Here is a 21,289-nt window from a genome sequence, read left to right as displayed (position 1 = left end):
ATTGTAAACACACCAAAGCTAATCCAAATCTGTTTTATTTCACATTCTATTTTACATGTATCTTACGTAAATCACAATCAATTCCATCACAAATCCTAAGTGAACCCCCCCCAAAACAAAAACAAAAAACTGATGCGTTGCCAAATAAACATTTAGGGTAGGTAGGTAGCCTAAAAACACAACCTCCTCCTTGGTGGAGGTAATAAAAAAACACCAGTGGTCAGACAGCATGGCTGCTGTGGGCTCCTCCCACCTCTCCCCCCTCCTTTGGACCTTCCCTCCAAGTTGCTGCAGAGGATTCGTGCTGCACCTCTGCACAGCAAGCACGCTCACATTCATTCAACCAAACAGCAGCAATGTGCACGTCTGCAACCACAAGAACAAGCAGCCCAACGCCTTAAGAACCTGTCGCCTTCGGGATAAGTCAACAAGACAGAAGACGGATATAACAGTGCTTCAGGACCAGGAGAGATTTGAACACTCGACTTTTAGTCCCTCGTCTAGTTTTGGGGTTTTTGGCGAGATTGATTTCTTGTTGCCAGGCAAAAACAGAAAGTCCGAGCAGGTAAGCTTCCGGTCATTTCTAGCTAATGTAGCTAATAATTCGTAAATAAACACGCAATGCACGTCGTTGAACGTCACTATAGTGTCTTCACCGATTTCAAACCTATTCAAACACTAACGCGTGTGGCGTTTTTTGTTGTTGTTGTTTCAACATGGGTCGTAAATAATACACGTTTAATGGTTAAAGTTGTACTAACATCGTCAACACTTTACAACTATGTTTTTTGGGCGGTTGTTGATGACGTCACCTGTATTTTTCTCACTTTTTGTAAAAACAAAAGTAAACGACAACCTAATTGATTTATGTGAGCGCTCCATTCAAACTGATTTGTGTTGCACCTTTAAGAAAGGGTGGGCAACCGACGGCCAGTGGGCTATATTTAGCAAACTCTCATCAAATTTAGATAATAGTAAACATTTGTTTTATCCTATTTTTTTTCCTACCATAATTTTAATTTGAACTCCAAACGAAATATTTTTAGAACAGTAAGTGACTACACGACTAACCAAAGTGCAATTTGAGCAGCTGTTGTGTCTTGATAAGGCTCTTGAGCTCCTTCTACCTTTTTATTGCGCCTCATCAGCCAGCATGTTTGTAGTAATTAATTGTTGGCTGAGGAGCACAATAAGTCTTGTCTAAAGTGATATATGGCAACGTTTTCCCATTTTAAGAACCCAATCAGAATGGTGGTTCCTGTTTTTTGAGTCACGGTGACTGTCAGGGGTCATTTGTGAGGACTCATGAGGCATGTCTTTATTACAGTATTGTAAATACTAAGAGACCAGCATTACTGCGAATGCTATTGTGCATAGTTCTGCTTACTGATTTATTGGGGTATTCGGAGGATGTTTGACTGATAGAGAGATTGTTCAATGTTTTGTATTTTTGAAATACTTCGCAGATAGACGCTGATAACAAACAATCTCCATTCACAAATGCTGTGATATGCATGCCAGGCCACTAATTGGGGAAGTCACATTGTGAAGAAGCTCAGCCAACGGAAATGCCTTTGAATAAGCTTTGTCCGAGTATGAGACAGCTATGCTTCGCACATTAGCCATTACGGTATATGCTTCTACAGCGCTCTGTTCCAATATTTTAATATGTTCTTTTTTTTTTTTTTTTCAAATTTTAAAGGCCCAATGTGTAGAATTTAATGCCCTCTAGTGGTGATTTACTCAGTTACTAAGGGCTCAGGTAATGATCAATCATGACTCCGCTTCAGAAAACAGGTGAGCAATGATTGGTTGTGGATCATGTTGATTTTGCTGCTTAACTCATATTCCACAAACGCATTATTGATCAGAATGCCATGTTTAGACTAGTTGAAGGTGCAGAGGACATTTTCGTGTTAAAGGGGAAATCAACCCAACTGAAAATGACATCACAACTGCTCAGGGCTCAGGTAATGGCCAATCACGGCTGACCTGTTTTCTTAAGCTGAGCCGTGATTGGTCGTTACCTGAGCCCTGAGCAGTTGTGATGTCATTTTCAGTCGACAGAAGTGACAAAATGGCCGCCCCCAGGGATGGCTATAAAGGGGTGGATTTTGCTGCTTAACTCATATTGCACAAACGCAATATAAATCAGAATGCCGTGTTTCAACTAGTGGGTCTGCTGGGAACATTCTTGAAAAAAATGTGTTTGTGTTTGTGTTGATTCCCACTTTAAGGAAATTTTGGGGTTGAGTTCCACTTTTATACCGTAACGCTATCATTTTGAAGAACTTTGAGAGCTTTTATAGAATGATTGCATTTTGGGCATTTTTCATGAAATTAAAAAAATTTAAAAAAAACATTCAACAACAACAAGTTGCTTTAGCCTAAATGCAGCTGCGTCTTGTGCGTCTTATTACGATACAATAGAACAAGTGAGCTATGGTTTTTACATATCGCTTTTCAAACGTCACAAATTAGCCCCATTAGTTGTCAATTCCATTTTCTCCAATGTCATTCTGTGTGGGGATTGCTAAATTGCGTTGTAATGTATCAACTCGAATTCTTGTCATACATTTGTGTCATTACTTGGCATTTGGGCTTTGTGACAGCATCTCACAATAATCAGGTTAGCAAACTGGTCTCCTGGTGACATCTGAACACATTCATGTTTCTGTCATTTTGTACTTTGCCATGTGATAGAACTTATGCAGCTTTTTTTTTCGTTAGAGGAAGTGAGAAATATTGGACCTTGAGCTTGAAGAGGCGTGGGGAATGTCGACCGTGGGGTCTAGCTGTCGTCAAACAAACATCTCTGAACATGTCGGCGGACGGCGGAATGACCCAAATAGAGACGTAGCGGGAGGTTTTGTTTGACGGGAAAAGGGCAGACTGAGCACAAAAATGTTCTCCGGCGATTCTCTTTGATTGCCAGCTGGGACAGTGAAACGACAGTTCTACTAACCTAACACCGTGACAGTGCTGCAGAACTCATCCAGAATGAGTGTTGACCGCCACCAAGCAAGGTTCAACACTTCTAATTTGGGTCAACAACAAATTGTGCACCCTTCATCAATGAACTTTTCATTCAAATTTCATTAATTCAAATTTATTGAGAAGTTTTCGAGACTGACTAAAATTTATATATAAGTGAACAAAAATACACAGGTTTATACATACACACATCCAAATGTGTTACAATAGTTTTTGTAAAACCTAATTAGCTAGCAAAAGCGTTGATAAGAACAAAATGATCAAACTAATGGAAAAAAATTAACGTTTTTAGCTAACACCATTCGCTACCAAACAAACAATGATGGTATGTACATATACATCTCATCTTCCGACTAATTGAATCAAACTGATAACTACCGAAGGATCTAAAGGGCTTATGCCCTCGAGACCTGAAAAACATTCCAACACTACCCAAACTTCCGCAAAGTTATAATGACAGCGGATTGAATATTTGTGCATAACTCTGCTAATTAACATTTCTAAGTTCCCAAATGGAGGTTATTTGCTTTTCCTCCAGTGCAAGTCACATTATTTAGTTCTTTCAGCGACGTTGTTTGCCACTACTGGCCTGGCCTGCGTACACTTTTAGTCATTTTAGTGCCACAACATTACCACGTGGAAACTGCAAGGTTAAAGATTTTCTTTTGGTGGTGTTGTCACGTAAACGAACGCTGAATCCAGTCAACTTTTATAGCGGGAAGCCGAAGACAGCGAAACACTTGAAAACCACAAGCAAAGGAATGCCAGGATCAAATGTGACCTCCTTCTGATCAGTCATCATTTGGTTTGGACCGGATTACGCTAGTTCGAGAGGCGAGGCTCTCGCTGTCGTCACAAACACAACGAAACAAACAGAGCGAACTCCAAGTGAGTCAGATGGAAAAAAGTCAAATGTAAACATTAATCAATTCATTTGTACTTTTAAACTCAGCAGGAAGTCGCCCACAATTGTGTTTTTCTCTGGAGGCTTCGGATAGCCTTCTTACAATTCTAGAACGTGTTTGCGAGTGTTTTTGTGAGCTGCTCTTATGGGCTTGATTGCAGCACCTTGTTGAGAGGTAATTAAAGAAGAGTACGGGAAAAAAAAGAGGAATGCCAGGCAACAAATGATCCTTGTGAAGTAGTGTTGATCCTGTCGCTGTCGCTCCTGTTCAACAGGAGGAAGGAGGCAGCCTTTGTTTGTGCAAGGACGTTCACACATGTGCTCTGACTCTTGTGTGTGTTTAGAAGAGGAGGAGGTTTATCTTTTTTTCTTTTTTTTTTTCCTTCAGGGTGTGAGATTCACCCTGGTGAGACTTGCGCCTTTTAGACATTCCTTACATTCCGACCTCCGGGATGTTTGAGGCTCGTCTGTCTCCTTGCAGCGTGTTGGGGGGCTGCCGATGACCCGGGAGGGCTTTCATGCCACCGGTGTTCACAGCAAGCATCTCTCTTTTGCTTGCTCTGTTTTTTTTGGGTTGGTTTTTTTTTCCCCTTCAACAGACAGCGCGTGGCCTCTAATTTAGAAGGCCATGGGAATAAGAAATGCCAGCACTTCTTATGTTACATCCGCAGATGACATTTAGATCCTAATGGATGTCTGCGATCAGGCTCCCTTGTTGCTGTTTTTACATTGGAAGTTAAACCTTAGCCAAAGGAAGGCAGAGATGATGGATTGTTTTAATCTCCACTAGCAGATTCCAGTTACAGTGGCACTCGAGACCAAATTGCACACCCTCATAAATACCCTCTTCCTGCATTTGTTGAATTTTTGTCACGGGATGAATGCATTACCTATTGAGTTCGCCTGGATCTGCATCAAATTTAATTGGGTCTCCCTAAACCCATTGTCCCAAACCTCCACAAAATTGTGTCACAAAATCCTGGTAGCCAAAACAACCAAACCTGGGGAACTGCACACATTATATTACAATAAGGATTATATGATTAAGTGCACATTGTTTTTTTTGTTTTCGCCCCGTAAATTGTGTACATCTTTTTATGTATAATACAAATCTATTGTTGCATATTTTTTGTTCAATTTTAAATTATTTTTATATAACATGATTTCAAGTACACCATTATTTCAGAAAAAAATGTATACTGTAGTGTATTATATTATCTCCATTTTATTTGTTCGTTTGTAAAAAAAAAAAAAAATTAAATGTTATACTGAATATTGAATACTAATAATAATAATTTCAGTTTATTTAATTTTCTGTAATCACAAAACAATTTGTATTAGGGATAGACCGATAATCTACACGAATATTTGACTTTTTGACGAATATCGGCACCAGCCTTTTTTAAAACTACGCTGGCCGATAATAAATCAATTTAAAACTGTGTAACTCAAAACAAAGATATGCAAAAGTTTAACATTTCTGTCATTTTGAAATTTTCTGTAGAAAACTACATATAGCTATTGTTTAAGTTTTTCTTTATCCTTTTTAAGAGATGCTGACAATCCTGGGTGATCCCTGAACTTTTTGTTGGAATTTTATAGAGAGAGATGTATACTGTCAAAAAATTCTTGTAATAATGATTTTTTTAAAAATGTTCAATAAACATGCTAAAAGACGTTACAACAACGTTAAGAGTAAATTTTCTTTAGATTTTGATGCCAATATTTTCCTTTTCACTGAAAATGAATATCGGCTCTAAATATCGGCTATCGGCCTCCTTGACTACTAATAATCGGTATCGGACCTGAAAAAAAGCATATCCCTCTATCTCTAATTTGTATCCATTTTCAGTTGAAACCATACAGTTTTTAATATATTACATTAGACTAACTTGCATCATATATAAATAAAAATGAAATAAAATTTGTAAGACTAAATGACAGACTTTGACGTGACACGTCATACTTTATATATCACCATCGTAAAGCAAAAGTAGAGCTTTGATCCTTTGCTCAAAAAGTAGCTGTGTTGCTTGGAAGAAGTAGAAGACATGATTGTACTTGTTGGCCGAGCAAAATATATACGACCTATTTTAAACTCATGACTTTTTCCCTGTCCCCGCTAATCCACCACAACCATGGCAGCCATGAGAGCGTGTCCCGTCTGTGCCGCAACGCTCCACCGCCACTTCTGACCTTCCGCTGATCGAGCGAAGCCGAAGATGTCAGTGTGCGGCGACTTTGCAGAACACGTGTGGAAACCGGGCTCCTGCAAGAACTGCTTCCACCATCTCGGCGCGCACAAGACAGCAGGCCGCACGGCAGGCGCCGCGCCCGCCGCCGCATGTCCGAAGGGCGGAGGTGATGACGGCGACGCAGTGACGGCACCTTCACCCTACAGCAAACCCACCATCGCCGTCAAGCCCACCATGATGAGCCTGGACACAGGCGACTCGATGGCGGATGTCAACATGAACATAGAGCAGGTGACTTTCTTGAACTGGTTGTCCGTCATACTGTATGTTTGTGTACTTTACCGTTTGTTTTTGTGTGACAGAAGAACACAAAGAGCCCAGTGGAGCGTTTGGGCCTGACGAAGATCCTGGATCTATCCTCCCTTTACATTGATAGTAGTAACTGTAATAAGAGCCTTAGAGATTCAACTCTTCAAAGTCCGCCCACCAAGACTGACTTTTGCTTTTCTTCCTTGTCCAAAGACTCCATGATCATTAGCAACGTGTTGGTCACTCAAGATGAAGGTAAAAATCCTCACAATGTCAATGAAGACACATGTAGGCAGCAGAATAGTACCGCCTGCCCCAGAGCCATCAGCGCTTCGAACCCCGGTAGTGCAGTGAGGAGAGCAAATTTTTTGCATCAGAATTCCGTGGACATACCTTTTCCTGTGGAAACTGGTCCGACTAGTCCTGCAAAATCCTACAAAAATGGCATCAGCTATAGGAGCACTGCTGTGCTAACAGCCAAGACATCCAGCACTTCTGCCACTTCCTTAACCTCAGCTTTATCTCTGGACACTCTAAATAACAGCCAGCCTTCCGTCCACTCTCCTCCGGTCCTGTCCAAACAAAACAGCCCATTAGACTCGTCCTCCTCCTCCTTCGGTAGCAGCACGGATTCACTGCCTGCGACCGAGGGTTCTGTCGGGTGCCCTCAAAGCCCCCGAGCGACGGGTAACTCGGCGCCCGGTTCCCCCATGGGTCCAGACTCGGAGCCCATTTACGCAGAGAGCGCCAAGAAAAAGCGCAGGACGCAAAACCATCTGGCTTCCCCAGACCAGACTAACAGCTCCGAACTCTCGGGAGAAGGCCAGCAGACAACCATCACTGTCATGGCTGCTCACACGGAGGTGAACAACAGGACGTTCTACCTGAGCAGCCCCGATTCAGCCGTCAGCACCCAGTGCCACTTTAGCCCCACAGCACACAAGGAGCCCAGCAGCACCGCCTTCCGCTGGCCCAGCCCCAGCCGCAGTGCCCCCTCCTTGGTTACAGAGCCCAGCCTCGTTCCCTCGCTACACCCCAGGCCACAATCTAGCCCTCCCATTCCACCAAAAAGGACCACCCGCTCCCCCAAACTGGGCACATCCAGCCTCTCGCCATCCATCTCCTCGCCCGTTCCACTTCCGGACCTTCCCAGGCTGAGCGCATCGAGCCTCTCTCCGTCCTTATCATCTCCAGTTCCCCTCCCTGAACTCTCCATGCTTTTCCTGGTCTCTCCCAAAGAGGGACTCCTGAAGGTCCAGCCGGAAAACCACAGCCCGGCAGCGTCCGAGCGCCGGCACAAGCACCACCAGCTCAGCTCCGCCTGGAACTGTCGTATTGATGAGGAAGAGGAGGAGGAGGAGAGGGAGCGGAAAGAGGCTGAAAAGAAGACGCTGACTACTAATCCCCGGACAACATCTCGTGTGACAGGCCCGGTCAATGGCGCTGCTGTTTGGAAGGAGTCCAGAGTCTGCAACAAGGCCCCGAGCGGCCCCCCTCTGATGACAGAGCCAGGCACGGTCCCCCCGCCCCTGCCCAACAATGGTGCCTGTCAGGGGGACAGTGAGGGTGCCTTCGCAGCGGAGGAGGCCAAGCAGAGCAAGAGGATGCCGGCCAAGCAACATGAGAGCTCAACAGAGCCTCTGGCAAGAGGGAGGCAGGGATCAGCCAGCCATGAGGCCAATCAACCACCTCCACCGCCTCCACCCAAGAAACAGCACAGGTAAGAACGAACCTCGAAACATTCTATTGCATTATGCTCGCTGTTCCACTGCAGAAGCGGTAAAGAACATTAGGCTGAAAGCTGCACCTTTTCCAGTGCCCTAGGTAGCCGAAGTTAGAAGAGACTTCACTGTCACAAAGACTGACTTTGATGTAGTTTTACTTTGAAAAAGTTACTCGGTGGCTCAAAATAATGTGCGCACTTTGCAAAGCCAAATTCAAATACCATATTAGTTGTACCTCTTTGGTGTACCGTTCAACAATTTTATTTAGCAGGAAAAGAATCACATTCAAGGATCAAAGAAAGCTTTTAGAACAGTCTTTGAATCAGAATATACTTTTAATTGTTTTCCATATTAATTCCAAGATTTTTCTGAAGCAAATACCGGTTCCAAGCTTTGTAAAAAGTTGAAAAGTACGATTAATCACGATTAATTATGGACAATTTTGCGATTAATTAGTTGTAATATATATATATATATATATATATATATATATATATATATATATATATATATATAGCCACCACTTTCCACTTGTATCAGGGAATCGAGCGTCAAGCATTTACCCACAGAGGTAGGTAAAATTACTGTATCATCCAGATCTTGATCTTGCTTTGCTTCCAACATTAGACGAAATCGGTGTTCTCAGACTAGTATGGTCGTTGTCAGTGAATCAATCCCGGTTCCAAATTGGACACCCCTTCAGTTGGGGAAGGGGGGGGGGGGTGAATGACATCCTGCTGTACTGTAAACTTGCTGTAAGCCAAGTGCAGTCCTACGTGAACTGTCCCATTCATCATGCAAATTGACATATCTGTCCTTCACTGTTCCTACATGTGACTTTGCATTAATGGCACTGTAATTCATATGTGACACCGCTCTGACATAATACTACATAATTTAGCGCTCGCGGCAGGCACTTACTCGTTGATAGGATGTGCTATAGTGTTGGTGTCGCATATATAGTACCTGACTGCTGTCAACTGTGCGACACTGACTATGCAGCTTTATTTTGTCTCCATTCAAACAGTTGGGGCATCCCTCCTCAATGCGCGCCTTGTTCTATTCATGCTTGTGTGAGTTGTTTTTTTTAATTCGAATTAATGCACTGTTAAATGGTGACCTTTGTTTTGACTGCAGCTTCATAGACTGAACTATTAAAAAGAGGGGATAGTGATAAACAGTTGGGAGTGGCACCTTCCAAATTGGAATGCTATTAAAGTCTCCGAATTTGGAGCTCAACTGAGCTGACGAAGTTTAAAAAAAAATTAAATCATCTTTTGAAATTAGCATCACAGAACAGAGTGAGGATTCTTTTGTTCCACTTATTTTAAAGTATTAATTTACATCATTTTAGCTGCTTATTAACTCTACACACGCAAGGCTACTTGCCCGCTTTGCAATTTATAAACAACAACATTATTGGAATACAGCTCCTTCTTGTTTGTGAGAATTTTTACTGTTGTTTTTACCTGAAAACAGATTTATTTAAAAACAGTGTCATCTTTGTCAGTTTGTTTACACGACAGTGGTGTTTTGGAGCCTGAAAATATTGGAGAATCGGTGTGAAAGTTATTGAAAATTGGCGTGATGTGTAAATGAGTAAAAAAAAAAAGTAATTTGTTAAAACGGATGACACGAATGACGTGCACATCGTAATCAAAGCTGAAATGGTGGACCACAATTATTGTGTTTTAATAATTCACCATAGAGTATGTTTAAGTGGAGTGGAAATAAAACACTAATATTGGGATCATATCCTTATCATTTCACAGCGCAAGTGTCAATCAGCCAACAACAACTTTTGTCAGTACTATAAAAAAAAAAAACACTTGCTAGCGCGATGCTCGCCTGATCATCTGGCCTCTATTGGTTGTGCCATTTCAGTTTTTTTTTTTTCAGTGTTTCTCTGAGGATTTTTCAAAGTGTTTACCCAACAAGTTGACGCGTTTTCATGTGCCCCATGACGCATGATGATGTGTTGAATCATTTAAAAGCCACAGATGGTTCCGGAAATGGGGCTTTGATTCCACTGTAAAAAAAAAAATCACTTTTTAACAAAATAAACATTTTAGCATCGCTTTAGCCCTTGCGTCACACTACAAGTCGTGCGCAGGTGTGTGTGCATGCATCGTGCGCACTACGTGCATGAGTGTCGATGATCGTAAAAGACTTCAAGAGCGAGTCAGCTGGTCAGCTGGAGATAGCCAAAGGGAGGGGGCTCTGCTGAACAGATTGTTGCCCGGGGCAACACCCAAACTGTCCCACTCTGGCAGTGACAGTGTCCATCAATAGAAGTAGAATTAATAGATCAGGCATTCGTCACTCGCCATGTGAGCGCTCAGCATAGAGCAGCGCTTAATTTGGGAACTTTAAATACAGCTAGGACCCGGGCGGTGCCAGGTTTGGGTTACATTTTATGTAGAGAGCCACCAGGCTGATCCTGAAGCTTGTTGTTTGTTTTGAGGGGGTGGAGCCTGCCAGTCTGGACTCTTCACTATGAGGTAGGAAGCTTTTGTCTCCTGGTTTTGGGAAGATGCTTGAATTGTCTATGAAGACCTACCTGCATGCTTCCGTGAAATCCAACACGAGAGGTGTAATGAGAGGTGTTCATTTGGACAATATCTTTCTTGTCAAAGCGTCGTACAGTTAAGAATTCTACGGACAGAGGCGTGATTTTCTGGGTAAAGTCACGCAAAATTCGGCAATTTGAACATCAATTAAGTGAGCGTTTTCCTCGGCTTTTTAAAAATTTACGCCAAGAGGAAGAGCAGTGGCACCTCAAACGTTGAAAGCTCTCGAATTTGTCGAATTCGTAAACCCAACATTTTTGTGGAAAACTACTTCAAATTCACAAGCATTAAAAGGCAAATTGTGTTTAGCCTTTTCTTGGGGATTCTTGGTGACATTTCCCATGGACAAATTCTGAACTTTACCATCATTTTGCAAAAAAGTACACAACTATAGTCACACGATACTTGAGTTCAAACTCTTCGACATCATTTAAAGCTTGAACAAATCTTGCGAGAATTCATAATCCTTAATGAGGATCAAAGTTTAAACTAGCTTAGCTTTTGTTTTTGCTTTTTTGTGACACTTAACCAAAAGAAGCACCAGTAGAAGTCTGAAAATCAAAGCACCCCGAGGTCATATAGCTCCAAAGTTTTCCAGAAGAACATCCACTGTAGCAACCGATACTGATGATCTTTACAACGCTTGCACGTTTGTATCAAGGTGTTGCGTCACATTGAGGCTCTCCTCCGAAATTCTGAGTCAGCCCGAAATCTTGCCAAGCTCCACCTTGCTCAAATCCCATAAAATGTGTCATTATTTAATGTGTTAGGCGCAATAACCTCTCACACGCACACACACACGCCTCCTTCTTCGGTGTTGCACAGCAGTTTCATGTTTCATGTCTTCCGTTCATATCTTGACACTGTTCCACAGTGCGACTGTAAGTAATGTCATTTACTGCTAAATGCTTGTGTACAGTGTAAAGCCGGGTCAGTGCGGTCATGGAATTGTAAATGACAAGCTTGTGTGGTGTCTTTTTATAGCAAAAGGAAGTGTTGGTATCTGTTAAGAGGAAATGTGCAATTAGGATGTTGATTAAGTGCTGTTTGGGCTAAAAGCGGCCATCCCAAAAATAAGTGGGACAAACATCCGGGTGAATTGTGCGGTTTTGCGTGACGACATGCCTTGTAGTTTGTAGTCTTAGAATGGTCTTTTTTTTTTTTTTTTTTTTTTTTTTAAATGATTTATTTTAACACCTGTAATCTGTCATTAACTTTTGTATCCTTAATTGGAACCTTGTTCTGTTTTATGTTGCATACGATATTAGGTATCATGAAAAAACGTGATGTTGCCAGCATATCAAATATATCAACACCGCATTGACGTCATGCCATAATTATCGCCTGATTTTTACAAATTTGTACCTTGTTTTACAACTATATTTTATTAATTATCAATATTTATCTTTTGGAAAATGAAGAAAAAATCCATTAAATAATTCATTTGACATGTGTTATAAAAACACATCTCCAAGGATCCAGACAACATTTTTTTAAAATGAGGAGCACAGCAGCTGAAGTGAAATTTTAGGGGCGCGCAATGTGAACTGACTTGCAAAGTTAATATTAACCTTTGAACTCATTTTCACTATATTACTGTTAAATGGGATGAATTATGGGACAGAAGTTTTTCAGCAACCAAAAATATTCGACAATAATTAAAAAACTAAAATTCTGAAATTTTACTGGTCACACATGTAAAGGCAGATGAAAATTTTACTGCACTCTCAAATTTTAGGGGCAGTCTGGAGCCCGGGTTTATGTAATTTTTAAAAAAATCCCACATTTTTAGACAATAATGATAACTAGGAATGACAGAATAATAATTCAAAATATAATTGAATAACATTTATTTAGTAAATGTAAATATTTTGATCCTTATAGACACGCGGTTGAGTAACAAAACACTCCCCAGTCACTGTAACGCAAATATTATTATTTTGTCACCGTTTTGTGACATTTTATACGACATCCTATTATTTGAAAGTGTTAAAAACAAATCAAAAGTCTTGTAGTAGACTTGTAGGGCCACGCTCGTCCTCCCACGGCTAACGGGCGACGTTAGACATTCTTTCTGCATAGAAAATCTCGTGTTTTGGAAAGACATTGTCCGCAGACGTGCGCGGACATGCCTCCGCGTTACTCCGCCTTTCGCGGCGGTTTCTTTGGTGTCGAAAATGACAGCAGAAAACCTTTGAGAAACGCGCGTTTTCACTTTCCCCTTTGTCGTCCGCTGATTTATGGCAGAATTGAAGCCAAAGGCCGTGAGATTAATGGAGGCAAAAGAGGAGTGGGACAGAAGGCTGTTTGCCCGAGCCATTAGCGCCACTGATTAGACAAGTGAGTGGCTGTCACTCCCCTTAATTGGTCGCCTTGATTGGAAAGTCAGCGCGTGCGCTGCTTTCAGAAGCAACAGTAGGAAGTCTGAGGATTGCGGTTGTATTGTACCAAATGAGGAAGTGAATATGCAACAATTGAATATGTTTTAGGGTGTGTTTTTGAGCCCTCTCCTTGTCTGTCTTTACTACAGAGTGTCCGGTCACTTGAGCAGCAGCAACATGGAACTGAACCGCTGCGTCCAGCTCGGCTCGCTGGAGAGTCCCGCCACATCCCCTCGAGACCTGGGCAGCGCCGGCCTGCCAACTGCCTCCACCGACAGTCTGACTGCTGATGCTGGTGAGTCGCTTTGATCCAATGCCGCCTTTCCACTCTGCAGTACCGATTACTATTGGTAGAAGCAGATACTGCGAGGTCTTATTTTCACTTCCAAAGCAGTATCAGAGGCAGAAAATCTTCTGTATGTGAGGTGCTGTAGGCTTTCCTGGATCAGGATTTTGGAGCCCATCACTGATCCTCGAGTTTAAAAAAAAAAAAACAATCACCGATCCGAGAAGATGAACCAATCTGTCCAGTCTATTTGAAAAACTTGTTCATTAAGTGGTTTACAGTTGACCCCTGCTATTTGTGGGGGAATGGCCATGGTCAGGTTCACAAAAAGACAAAATTTGCGTAAAATTCATGTCCATTGAAATGCATTTGGAAAAAAATAATTAAACCCTAAAAATTCTCCCCAAAACACTGTTAAATGTTCAATACATGGAGAATGGTGGGAAACCACTACCCCCCTCCACTACACGCACACACACACACAAAAAAAATAATTTTGGAAAATACTGGGAAAAATGGAAAAAAATCGGACTGTTTAATCTGAGAAACCTTGGTTTATTAATGACAGCAGCACAGAGCGTCCCTGGAGTCAACAAGACTGTGTTTGTTGTTATGTCTTATTTTGCGGATCGATCAATGCCGCATTACAACCGATTTTGTATAAAATGCTAAATATCTGCAATCACCGATTTTGTATAAAATGCAAAACATCTGCCGATCCGATACAGCCGATCGGATCTGTGTAAGGGGCCGCAACCAGGATGTGAACTTGAACATCCAGACCTCCTCAAACGTTGTGTTAAAAGCATTTGTCGCTATCCTAAAGCTGCAGCAGCTGCATGAACATGAACTTGTATATTAATGCCATATCTTCTGAGCAAAAGCGCCATTTTTGTTTTTTATTTGCAGGATCAGTATGAAAGAGGCCATTGTAAAATTTGACAAATATAACATTTATTGATAAGTAAATACAAATTACGGTGTCTCATTACAGCCAACGCGTTCCATGGTTTCCGCAGTATCCTCATTGTACTATTTTGAAGTGAAAAGCTTAAAGCTCCAACCTGAAGGAGAGTAAAGCTAATGCAATGGTAAAAAGTGGCTATTAAACAGAAACTACGTGGTCATCTTTGCTTTTGTGGTTAAACCGATAGCAAAGAAGTGTACTGTTTAGAATTGTAATGAGGAAGAAGGAGGTCAGACATATATACGCATGTTGTGTTGAAGCGGAAGTGGAAGCCTTTTGTAGTTTGAGATTGGACGGCAATGTGAAAAGTTGCTTAAAGCGGAAGTCAGGCCAAAGAAATTCTCTACAATAAGTAACAGCTCACCTGTTTTCTGAACCTGAGCCAAGATTGGTTGTTATCTGAGTCCTGAGGAACGGTGATGTCATATTCAGTCGACAGAAGTGACAAAATGGCCGCCCCCTGAGATGTCTAAAAACAGGTGGATTTTGATGCTTAACTCATATCCCACAAACGCAATATTAATCACAATGATGTGGTTCAACTAGTGGGCATGCATAGAACATATTTTTTAGAAATAAAACATTTGAGTTGACTTCCACTTTCAGCAGTAAAATTCATCCGTTTTTAGCCATTTCAGGGGGCGCACATTTTGTCTTTTGTGTCGACTGAAAATGACATCACAGTTGCTCAGGTAACGACCAATTACGGCTCACCTGTTTTCTGAGGCTGAGCCATGATTGGTCATTATTTGAGCCCTGAACAACTGTGATGTCATTTTCAGTTGACAGAAAATGGCTAAAAACGGGGGGATTTTTCTGCTTAAATCATATTCCACAAATAATATCGAGCTGAATGACATGTTTAAACTAGTGGGGCTGCGGAGAACATATTATTGTGAAGAAAAATCTTGGGTTTTATATATATATATATTTATATCTTTTGAAATTACAGAATAACTCATGGTAACATCATGGAACCAACAAAACAGTGATTTAGTTTTAGTCGGGACTCTTACGAGATGCACTGGCGACTGGATGAGGGACGTCAGATTCTAGCAACTTCGAATCTCTAATGACATAAGTATTGTGGCCCCGATAGGCAAGTAGAGGCGATTTTTTTAAATATATTTTGTTGAATAAGTACTTAAGTAAGCAATATCAGATGAAGAAAACATTTATAATTTAACAGGAAGTTTTGCCTCTAAATTTGAGTTGCACTTTAATGTAGATATTTTGTGGCAATCGTTTACCGAGATGACACTGTATATGTGAACTACTTTTGCTACGTTTGCTACGTTTTGCTACGTTTGCTAGGTGTTTATGTGTGAATGCAGAAGTGTTGCTGCTGTTTGACTATTCTGATTCACTTTGTCCAGAGTAAACCTGCACACAGACAAGGAGAGGAACTCCCAAGGTTTTATTGCGGCTGTCTGTCATCTTATCTCTTCCTCTTTCACACCGTGTTGTGACTGAGACCAACCACCGAAAAAACGTTTTTATTTCCTCTCGAAAGACCTGAGACAGGGAACAAGCAGCATGTCGCCCATGTTTTTTGGATGAAAAAGTCTCTTGCGATTGCTGTGACTTCCTGGCTTCCAGTGTTGTTTGAAGAGATAATTATGGGGTACGATAACAAGGGGGGAAAAAGGGATTGGCTACATCCTCCTCGAAGTTACTGGAGGCCGCACCACACAATTATCTCAGTATCTGTTTCCTCTGGCGCTAAAAGTCACCGCATTGTCTCAATTTGCGAATGTCTCAAGCGTGGATGGAAGACGGAGTTTGGAATTTCAGTATGAGTCCGGGACTGTGGACGTTTCCAGCTCGGTTACAGGCAAGAGGCAAGGAGATTTGAACCGAGATTAGTCGGAAGAAAACCGAAGTCTGTCACGAGCCGGATGTCCGAATCCTACAGACGCTTGACTTGCTTAGCGTAATCTCCCATCTCTCCTCAGGTTCTCGGGACGGATCGCGGTTGTCCTGCTCCTCTCCGTTCCTGAGAAGTCCAGTGGCGGCGGCGCCCGGTTCCCCGCGCCCTCCAACTTTTAGCGTCACGGCCAACCAGCCGCCTCCGCTGCCGGAGAAGAAGATGGTCAACCGCACCGCGTCGGCCCCCGACAGTGCCACTTCCAAAGCCTTCGTCCGAGCTTACCCACGCCTGCCGTTCGCCGGGTCGGAAAACAACGTGTGCCGGCCCAACGATTCCAGCTGCCGGGCTAGTTTACCGTCCAGTCCTGTCGACCCGAGACCAATTTTCTCCTCCAATGAGTATCTGGAGCGCTGTCACGCCCCACTGGGCCGACCCTCCAGATCCCGGACTTTAGACGAGCCTTTTAAGAGTCATGGTCGTTTAGGTGTCCACTGCCGAAGTAGTATCACCTGCTCCTCCTCCCCTCAGCTCAGCGCCACCTTTTCGGCCTCCGAAGCGGGGCCGACGCCCAACCTGGGCTCCAGTTTGCAGCTGCACACCCTCCTGAGCAACATGGACAGCCGGGAGGGCGTGTACTCCAAGCTGGGCGGCCTGTATGCGGAGTCGCTGCGCCGCTTGGCTCTCAAATGCGAGGAGCACTTCACGGGCTCACAGAGGAAGCGGCTGAGGTTCGAGGAGAGCAACTGGTCATTGTTCAGGCTCACGTCCAACAAGCCCAGTTGCAACGCCGGCGACGCCGTCTACTATTCCGCCGCCTGTGCTTCCGACCCCAGCAACTCCTACGCCGTGAAGGTAAATACACAAATAGTCGTTTCGTTTTTGTCTTGCGGCTGAGGGTAATTTAGGCGAACCGTTGCTTAGTTGGGGTTTTTCAGGCTAAGAATGGTCTGCAGATCGAAATCGGCCGCGGGTTTTGTTTGTTCTTCGAATGGGTTGGTCCCTCTAGGGTGCACAACATGGCTCCAAAGTAAACACAACTGGAGAAGGGGCGTGTACTCAGTTGTTTGTGGCTCTTTGTACAGTATTTGAAGCTGCGGCCTGGATGCCCGTAGGCTCACTCGTTCGTCATCTATTGGAATTTACAATCAGATAAATTCTCAAAAGACGGTCCAACTCCTCATGTTGTCTGACTCTACCGCTTCCTGAGACATTTAATAGAGGTGCCAATCCTTCCGTGATGACTAAAACTTGGGTCCACGGCTCGGCCGAACTCTGTGGAGACCACTCACCTAAATATCGAAGTTTTACGATTGTAGGCATTGGTGCTTTTCCAAGCAGATTGGGGAGGGGAAGAAAAACACGTAACAAATCCCACACATGATAATCGCTGAGGATAATCTTTGAGAGACATCTGACATTCGGTCCTAAAGTTTAGCTAACTTAGATCGCAAGAGGAGAAAACACTCACATTTATCCTGATTGTTGTTGTGTACTGCACTTTTGGTTTTTTTTTTCAGGTTCCAGAATTAAAAAAAAAAAAGTCCTCCTGTGATGGCTAAAAACTCAAGTCTGTGAATTTGGAAGAGAATAATTACACACAACAAACCCCACATGATAGAATAAACACTCAATTTTAAGAGACATCCACCAATCGGGCTTTGGCTAACTTTGATCGGAACTGGCGGAAAGGCTCAGATTAGGTCAGATTGTCTGAAGCCTGCTTTCGTGGTCAAATCTGTTTGTCAGAGATGGGCACTCTTCCAGATTTTGCCGGTCCGTCCTCCATGCGCGACCTGGGCACCCTTTCGTCATCGTTCCTCTGTCCTTATTCATAAAAATTAACTTTCTCCGACCCCGTCCGTCCTCATTCTTTTTAGAGTCCTGCGATCCTTACGTTCTGTGTGTCTAGTAAAATGCCCTCCACTGCTCCACCCCACAGGAGAATCTTTCAGAGACATCTGTCAATTGGGCCTTTGATGTCATAACTTGCAAGGGAGGGAGAATATTCAAATTCGGCCTGATTGTCAATATGTGTGTACCCTACTTTTGCAAATGGGATAGTTTGTGGTGATCCTTTGCTTGGTATATTTTTCAGGGACCAGAATTGTGTAAAGTCCCCAAGGTATAAACTCAAATTGAAGATTATGTTAAGATTTGCATCGACCACATTGATTTCACTTGAACAGGAACTAAATCGGCATTGACCTTGAAACTTTGCTAATAAGAATTCCTATCTCGTGTGTCTTGGCTCCCCTCCCTTTTGGAAACCTCCCGTTCCTTTTTTCTTCTTCCTCTCCTCGATTCCTTCCCAGATCTGCAAGAGTCCGTCTGCGGAGGCCAAGCAGGGCCACCTGTATGGCCTGTCGGTGCAGCAGACTATGCCCCTGCACTTCAACCTCCAACAGGACTGCGGCCACTTCCTGGCGTGCGTCCCCCAGAGCATGCTCCCCCCCGACCTGGCGGCGGCAGCGTCATCAGCGTCGCCGGCGTCCTCACCCAAGCCCCGCGGCCAGCAGGCGGAGCGCGAACAGGTGGTGGTCATAGCGCCCGAGATCCCCCGGCAGACGGCGGCCGACTTTGCTCGTGAGTTCGAGGCCTTCCACAAAAGCCAGCCGGAGGTGTATGAGCGGCGCGTCTGCTTCCTGCTGCTCCAGCTGTGCCACGGCCTGGAGCACCTGAAGGAACACGGCGTGACACACCGCCACCTGTGCCTGGAAAACCTCCTCCTGGTTCCTCACCCGCCGACCCCGTTGTCATCACCGCCCTCCCAGCAGACGGAGACGAGCGGAGCTTTTAGTCAGCGTCACCTCCCTCGCCTTCTCATCAGTAACTTCGCCAAGGCCAAGCGTCGGTCCGCCGAAGACGCCGCGTCTGCTAGTGTGGACCCTCGCGTCAAGCGGGACCACGCTCGACTGGCGCCTGAGATCGTGTCCGCCGCCCAATACCGCAAATTTGACGAGTTCCAGACGGGCATCCTCATCTACGAGCTCCTCCACCAGCCTAACCCCTTTGAGGTGAGCCCTTAAGGAACATAACTATCGCTGACAATATTTACTTTTGCCTCCAAAATGTACAACTCTTTATTTTGGAAATAGACGATGACACGCCTGAAGGAAACTTTTTTCATGAAAAATCATGACATGATATTTACATGTTTTAAAAGAAAAAAAATACACATTTTTTAATTTTAAAATGATTAGTTCTCAAAAATATCCAACACGTTTTTCTAAAAAAATATACGACTTATCAAATACCGGTACTTTATTTTTGCAAATGTAGAAAAATGTTCCCCCGAAATACACATAAAGAATTTATATACTTGAAAATGCATGCATTTTTTTTTCTTGAAAATTGGTGCCTTAAACTGAGAAAATACAGGATTTTTTCTCTAGAAAATGTAAAATTTTACAAAAGTAAAATTTATTTTACTTAAAAGTTTTTTTCTTATAAAATCACAACAACCTTCATTGGATATACAAACTACTTATTTGTTGATTTTATTCTCATAAAATTGCAACTTAAGACAATATTTTTCCCCCAAATTATAACTTGGAAAAAATGTGTACCCAATTTTTTATTGTAAATTAATGCTTACATCATAAATAGGAGTTTTTAAACTACAAAGTAGTCGTTTTTTCTAGAAATTAAGTTTAATGGGGAAAAAAACAAATGTTCTTTCCAGTTATACGATTCTGATTTCACTCTCTAAGTGTAAATATTTGTTTGTTTTTCCTCTTGGAGGTGAGTCCGGCCCTGAAGGAGCAGGACTACCGCTGTGAGGACTTGCCGACCATTCCGGCCGTGTCGTTGTACTCCGCCGGCCTCCAGAGACTGGCTCGGCTCCTGCTCCAACCGGACCCCATCAAGCGCATCCACATCCAGGATGCTAAGCGTGTCCTGCAGAGCCTCCTGTGGGGGCCCAGGAAAGACCTGATGGATCAGCAGTGGGAAAGGCATGGTGGTGGCACGGGGCCAGACGGCGCCCGGCACGAGGGCCTCCTCAACTGGCTGGACGTGAAGCGGGCGCTGCTCATGATGAAGTTCGCCGAGCGGTCGCTGGAACCCGAGCGCAACGCCGAACTGGAGGACTGGCTGTGCTGCCAGTACTTCTCCTCAGCGCATCCTCTGGCGCTTTGTCACACCGCCGAGCTGCTCTATTCGCTCAAGTGATGGAGCACAGGTGCTGTGTGAACCTGACGGATGATGTCATACACTGTTTGGACAAAGGTATTGGGACACATGGCCCCAAAATGTCCCAAAGTGGAGTCCCCCAAGGTTCTGTCCTTGGTCCCTGCTTGCGTTCAATAACTTTTTTCTTTTTTTTTTTTTTTAATCGGACGTGTGTCCCTTTACATTTGTCTTGAAGTGTGGCAAATGTCCAGATTGTGTGGTGCTTTTCTTCTACTTCAAAAGCAGACAACTGCGAACGCAAGTCTTTTGTTAGTGTTACCGACCGTCCATTTTGGAACTTTTATCCTGCCACTCTTTTTCAAACTCATATGGTTGAAATTTCTAAAGGAGTATTAGGGCTAAACTAAAAAGAAAAGAAAATGACACTTACATACTTAAATTGTAATCTTATGAGAATACATTTGTAAATTTGTTGTATACAGGATAGGGAGGGAGTCCTGCCTCAAATAGCAAAAATCTTGGAGTAAATAATGCCCCACCCCCCAAAAAAATACCGTAGTCTGTAGATGGGCTTTTTTTTCCTCTGGAAAATATACAGCTTCTTTACTCAAGAAATTACCACTTCAATCTAAAAAAAGTCAATAAAAGTCTGTTTACCTCGAAAACTCAACTAGTCTAAAATTATGGTTTTAATCAAGTAATCACTGCTTTTTGTCTTGACAATATACTATTTTGGAGATAAATAAACGACTTGTAAATTTACAACAAAGCTACAAATTATGGAACTTTTATTCATCAAAAAAAAAAAATTCCTCATAAAAGGAATCTAAAAAATATAAAACCTTTTGCCTGTAAACGCATTGTATTTTTTTTTTTTTTCTGGGTGGCCCTAAGACTTCTTGGAAAGAAATGTAAGTAGGTATTGTCCCATTAGCTACTATTCATAATGTTTGACGCT

General features: G+C 43.0%; 1 protein-coding gene across 2 annotated transcripts in view; it reads left to right on the top strand.

Annotated features, from left to right (window-relative positions):
- The first annotated feature begins 283 nt into the window (after positions 1-283).
- Positions 284-21,289, top strand: part of prag1 (PEAK1 related, kinase-activating pseudokinase 1) — a 21,598-nt gene continuing 592 nt past the window's right edge. Inside the window, exons 1-7 of one of the 2 annotated variants that reach the window (XM_086054041.1) lie at positions 284-565; positions 6,044-6,384; positions 6,456-8,122; positions 13,227-13,372; positions 16,286-17,052; positions 18,513-19,214; positions 19,942-21,289. The exon at positions 19,942-21,289 is cut by the window's right edge and continues 592 nt beyond it. In XM_086054041.1, the coding sequence (XP_085910167.1) occupies positions 6,121-6,384; positions 6,456-8,122; positions 13,227-13,372; positions 16,286-17,052; positions 18,513-19,214; positions 19,942-20,370 (3,975 nt within the window). In that variant the 5' untranslated portion in view covers positions 284-565; positions 6,044-6,120 and the 3' untranslated portion in view covers positions 20,371-21,289. Of the gene's footprint in view, positions 566-5,909; positions 6,385-6,455; positions 8,123-13,226; positions 13,373-16,285; positions 17,053-18,512; positions 19,215-19,941 lie in introns of those variants that run through there. The other variant, XM_086054040.1, reaches the window with a different exon arrangement.

Source organism: Filicampus tigris, chromosome 15, assembly GCF_054856515.1.
Source record: "Filicampus tigris isolate MCC_2025a chromosome 15, RoL_Ftig_1.0, whole genome shotgun sequence".
NCBI lineage: Eukaryota > Metazoa > Chordata > Actinopteri > Syngnathiformes > Syngnathidae > Filicampus > Filicampus tigris.
This window is presented reverse-complemented; position numbering and strand designations above follow the sequence as displayed.